The sequence below is a fragment of the Onychostoma macrolepis genome, chromosome 02 (genome assembly GCF_012432095.1).
Source record: "Onychostoma macrolepis isolate SWU-2019 chromosome 02, ASM1243209v1, whole genome shotgun sequence".
Lineage (NCBI taxonomy): Eukaryota > Metazoa > Chordata > Actinopteri > Cypriniformes > Cyprinidae > Onychostoma > Onychostoma macrolepis.
In genome coordinates, this window is record NC_081156.1 from 2,237,878 (window position 1) to 2,243,877 (window position 6,000).

At 33.0% G+C, this 6,000-nt stretch overlaps 1 protein-coding gene across 1 annotated transcript in view; it reads left to right on the forward strand.

The window, feature by feature from the left end:
- tmtopsa (teleost multiple tissue opsin a) overlaps positions 1-2,252 on the forward strand; it is an 81,303-nt gene extending 79,051 nt beyond the window's left edge. Inside the window, exon 4 of the mRNA XM_058761850.1 lies at positions 854-2,252. Within this exon, the coding sequence (XP_058617833.1) occupies positions 854-1,099 (246 nt within the window). The 3' untranslated portion in view covers positions 1,100-2,252. The remainder of the gene's footprint in view (positions 1-853) is intronic.
- The last annotated feature ends 3,748 nt before the right edge of the window (positions 2,253-6,000 follow it).

The following is a 6,000-nucleotide window of genomic DNA, read 5'->3' on the forward strand; positions in this document are numbered from 1 at the left end:
CACCCCCACACCTCTTTTTTCTTTCTCTACTCTGAATGGAATAGGCACAATTACTTCAGATTACTCTCAGACATTTAATTACAGCCATGGAAAATATTGAGCCAGTGTACATTATCAGCAATTATTCAATTTCAAATTGTATAATTGTTCTGTTTAGAAGTAAAGGTAAAATGTCATTAACTGAGAATGTGATACCATTTAGAAATGACACTGTTGATGAATGTGAAAAGGATAGCAGTCTCTTTGCAAATGGCAGGACTGGTAATGGGGATGTTTGGAAACGAGAAGGGCCCTTTCCTAATCAGAATTTCTAAATAAGCTGTAATTGTTGTCTAAGCCTAGCCATGGTTGATGGGCTTATTCTTAGTTGCTAGCGGGGGCAATGATTCATTGTGGCATGCAGCACTTATGAAGTGCAGGTACTGAAATGAATGTGGATGTTTTCATTTGCAAGGTCATATGAAATTAAAGCATTGAGAGAAACTAATAGACCACAAACTTGCTGTAGTGTTTAATGCAGTTTTCAAACTTACGATGCTTAGCTCTCTGAAGTATTGAGTTATTATAAAGCACAAAATGAAAAAGGTTTGTATTAAAGTTAAATAATAAAATCAACAACACTATAGAGGCTTAGAATTTTAAGGGCTTAATTCTTACTGCATATACAGTATATTTTATCTTCAGTTTGACACATTTGACGTGAAATCACAACATAGAATGCATGTCAAAAAGTAAATTAAAGCGTAAAGAACCAGATGCATATTTCCTGCAAACTGATAAGTGCATGTGTTGAATATTTTAGTGTTGTTGATCTAATGCCTTTTACTTGTTTGTCTGGGTTTATCTGTGTTAGTTCTACAGGTGTTTCAGAGCTATTATCAACTGTGACAAACCCCAGCGAGGTTCCAGTATGAAAAGTTCTTCAAAGGTAACTAAACCTGTTCGGCCTGGACGGCGCACAGACAACTTCACTTTTGTGGTTGCTTCATTGGGACCCACAGTGCTGCCCAACCAGGCAAACCCAGCAGAGGACGGCCCTCTATCAACAGATAATGCCAAACCTGCAGTGGTCTCCCTTGTGGCCCATTATAATGGTTGAGAGTTATTCAGCTTCAAAAAATGGTGACACTTGAAGAAACTTTTCACACTAAATGAGGGAAATGCAGTGTGAGATTTGGAGGATTTCACAAGAATATTGCGTATAAGTACTATAACAAACAGGAAAATAAAAGAATCCCGAGGGAGGCTGATTTTGTGGAGTTTATTTTTATGCTCTACTGTATATGTGTCTGCTATCCAACAACTGGGTGTTATATTCTTGCAGTAATATGTAGCTAGCAGTTCCTAATTTTCTTTGAAATGTTCTCAGATTCTGCAGGTTTTAAGATGACTATTTTTGTAGACCTGTCCAAAAGGTCTGCTGAAAGAAAAAGACTATTCTCAGTACAGTAAACAACAACTATCGAGTGTTTGAAAAACACTTTTTTGTAATAGACCTAATGAAAAAACATTATTTATATGAATGTAGAACTTGTTCATTTTTGAATGGTGTCAAAACAAAAGGGTTTTTCTACATCTATTCATTTTTTTTTTTTTTTTTTCATAAGAGAAGATGGGTATGACTTTTATCAATGGCTTTTAAACCCTGTAAGCACCGTTACTGTATGGCCTGTGAATGTATGTTACAGTTTCTAAGTTTCATGTTTTTTTTTAGTAATATATATATATTATTTGTTTTGTGAACATATAGCTTATAAGTATTTGCTAATTCAAGCATTTTTTGCTCAGATGTTTTACAATTACATGATACAAACTATAGTGATGTTTAAACCAAACCGAGAGAAGAATAAAAAGGAAAAGAAAGGAGAAGATTGCATTGTGTTATGACAGTTAACAATTTAGATTGTGTGTCTGCAAATGAAGACTTGTGATACATAACTGCATTTTAAGGACACAACTTCATTGTAGCAAAAATACTGATGTAGGAATGTCAAATATTGATGTATATTTACATGAAAAATCTGGTCTGTATTATACCATTTATTAATTCTCTATATGATTTCAATGACAACCACTTCTCAATTTAGAAGTTAATATAATTTGTATTGTTAGTGTGAGGCTGGAGATTCATGTGCTTCTGAGGAATTCCAGCTTTATCATTCAATTAACATATCAAATTAGTCGCGCTCTCTTACTCTCACTTAATTAGTTGTGCATGACCTGTGTTTATGTTCATTCACCCATGCAGAAATGCTGTAGCCATATTTGTTTATGCCTGAACATGTTATGTTTGATTCAATAATGCAGTAAATATCAGAATAATGCAAAAAGACGTAATTACACCAGTATTTTTGCCTTGGTTTTTCTCAATATAAAAGGAATGCAGGCAGGTAAAGAAATGTGGAAGACCTGCAAATCAAGTGCAAATTCTGGAAATCATCTACTGTAGCTTCAGACTGTTAAAAACATTTCATTAAAATTCTACCATACTTGTGCAATTATTAATAATAATAATAATAATGTGAAATAAACTAATTATGTAAAAAAATGTTCACATCATTCATTTATAAATTTCCAAACATCATTTGTCCACAATGTCATATAGAGAATGAAAACTTACTGCCATGACCTTTGTTTTTGCAGTGAATCATTATATGATTTCAAATTTAATTATTTTACAATATTTATCTTAGCAAAGTGTGAAAATCTCAAGCCAAGGTTGTTACATTTGAGATCTTAAACACAGTTTGATCAATAAAGGTCTTTTGAAAGCGTGCCTCGTTTCACATTAAGTATGAGGGTTTTTTATTTTTTTTTGGCCTTCTACGACATAACCTCTGGCTTCTGTCAACAGTCAAAAGTCTAGTAAGTTTCATTCATCCCTTAAATGTGGAGAAAATTATTATGTGATTTGACAGAATGGCAGTGTGTGAAGAAGTTAAACTGTCAGTCAGGCAAAAGTTTCTATATTAGGTTTATATGGACTTTAGAAATAAATTTGCACTTTGCAGTTAACTTCAAACTGCTCCAAAACAGAAGACAATTCAACTCATGTAAATTTGTCATTTTATAAAAAAAAATAATAATACTCTAAACAAGTAAACAAACAGCAGGCAAATTGGGAATTTATGGATAACCAACTGATGTCATCTCTCTAGAAGCCTTATTTGTCTTCAAGTTCAGGTCCTGATATTCATGGCGGTTCTCAGTTAAGCATTTCAAAGCATTTAATCAAATGTCTTTTTAAGGACAAGACACTTTTGATGTTAGGCAGAATTAGTTGCAGAGAGCCTGTCTTGACATCTTGAAGCAGAAAATTGGTTACATAAGACAAATACCATCAAAACTGTTTGGAGTCTATGTGCCCAGACCAGCACTGGTGAAGTCACGACTCCACTATCCCTAGGGCATATTTAAGAAGCACTTACAAGTCTGGACTAATCAACTCCCAATTCATTACAGTCATTCACAGTCCGTCCCTTATAATGAGGGATTAAACTAATTAACATTCAGTAAAATTATAAAAGGAGAATTCATAAGTATGTTTTTACAGGTTGCATTCACTGCTGGCAAAGATGAAGTACAGTCTGTCTCAGTGATAAATTGACTCCGTGATAAAAAACCACAATGAAACACATAGAAGAACTCCTGAGCCATTTTTCCACCCTCAGTCCCTTCTGTGAATGTCACAGAGTCCTAATAAACTGAGCACTCAAATTGAGAAAGGTAAACCAGTAAAACATAAAAATCTATTTATTTAAATTTATCCAATACATGTATCCTAAACAAGAAAGAAATTAGACAAAAGCCCTATCTGACATAATTTCTGGAGTCATCTCAAACCACACTGGACAGCAGTAGTGGGAATAAACCACAACATTTTCTGGTGTCGAATATCATAAAAGTACAATTCCTAACTCTGTAGTTCAGTCTAGATGGGTAATACTACAGTATGTTATGTTGTTTTTATAATGTTAACTGATTATATTTACAATTAAATTGTTGACTGTTAAGTGTAAAAAAGTAATGCCTGGAAAGTTGTGTTTTGGGGTTTGAGCCTTTCTAGTTTTCAAATTTAATATTACTTTTTTTAATCTTGGGCAGTGATCTTTAACTTTTTTAAATTATATTGTGAAGCGCTAAAACACTTAGAACATAATTTAAAACAACACTAGTTACAAACTATCAAAGAGAGTCCCACATTACAGGTGCCCCATATATAGCAAACGGGCTCACAAAATAAGAAGTCGGTAAGACTGAATTGCTCAAATGGGAGAATACATCTAAAAAAAAAAAAGGTTCTTCAGTGGTTCTTTGCAGAGGTTGAGGGGCTATATAGCACCGCTACCATATAAAGAACCTGTTAAGCCCCCATATGGTTCTTCAGTGGTTCTTCAGCGGTTATTTGGGGTGGTTAAGGTGCTATATAGCAGTGGTTCCCAACCTTTTTTTCATGGGCCCACCCTACGTACACATATGATAATCTGAGAATATATATATACAGAGGCGGACAAAGTACACAACTTCCTTACTTGAGTGAAAGTACAGCACTGGTCAAATACTACTCCACTACAAGTGAAAGTGAAAGTGTATTGTGGCATTGTTGTATACTTACAATACCTTATGCCACTAATGCAACCTACTGAATACACTGATTAGCTTGTATTATCTTTGGAATGAAGACCTTTTATGTTACCAAACCTATAGAAATGGAACAACTGAATGAAGATAATCATCTTTATTTTTTTATTTAACACTCCTACAACTACATTGAACTCATTTTAATACTTGTTTAAAAGTTACAAAGTTCTTTTTCAAAGAGATATTGAAGTCTATGATATGGTTCATTTTAGGCAAACAAAGCAAACATTGAAAAGAAAACAAACGTTTAGTCTCTTCAGAAAACTGGATCATACTCTCTCAGTATGGTCATGGGTGTGAAGGTTGCGCCAAAGAACCGTCTTTTTTATTTTTGCCATCAACTGATCAGTGTTCATAAAATGCTCAGAAATCAGTGAACTTCACAACATGTGGCTGGGTTGGGTATTGTTTGAATTTTATCCATTCAGATTCTGATTCTGCTTATTGATTTCAATTCTTATTGATTCCCAGTTTAGATTCCAAAGTTTTCATTTAGCCTACTTTTTGATCGTTTGTTTGCAAAAGAAAAAAAAAGAAAAAATTATTATATATATATATATATATATATATATATATATATATATATATATATATATATATATATATATATATATGTGTGTGTGTGTGTGTGTGTGTGTGTGTGTGTGTGTGTGTGTGTATTTACGTGCAGTGTTTTGACAATAAAATAATGTTCAGATTTATATACTTCCCTGACCAGTTTTTAGCAGCAATTTACCAGTTGGCCTAAGTTTATATATACATATAGTAAAGTGAGGGCAGCGATTTTTGACATATATATTAGCCTACCATTTGTATTGCCATAGTTTAAATCAAACTATAGTTAATATAATGAAACTATGGTAAATGTGTGGTTACTTAAGTTTTACTACAAATAGCATATGGTTACTATAGTGAGATAATAGTAAATTTGTGGATACTGTGATTTTACTGCAAATACCATAGTTATGGTTACTATAGTAAAAACATGGTTAATTTTCCAAAGGGCTTTAATGAGTTAACACATTCCTTTTTAGAGCGCTTTTAGCTGGGTCAATATCACTATAAAGTGCCTTTGAGACTTCACAATTTCCAAAATAAAAATATGAGATTTTCTATTAAACTTCATATTTGTTGTATTAAGGAGGCTGTAGGCTGTTAGAATTGCATATTGGTCAAGCTCCAGCAATTTTTCAAAGTAGAGTATATACATTTTCATTACATAGTGATTATAAAATTTAGATTTTCAGAAAGATATTTTGTCCCTTTCTCAACAATACATTTTACTTAGAGGGAAAAGTCTTCTGAAAAATTTAAATTACTGCAACATATTTGTATCCCTATAAAAAAATGTGAAAGTTG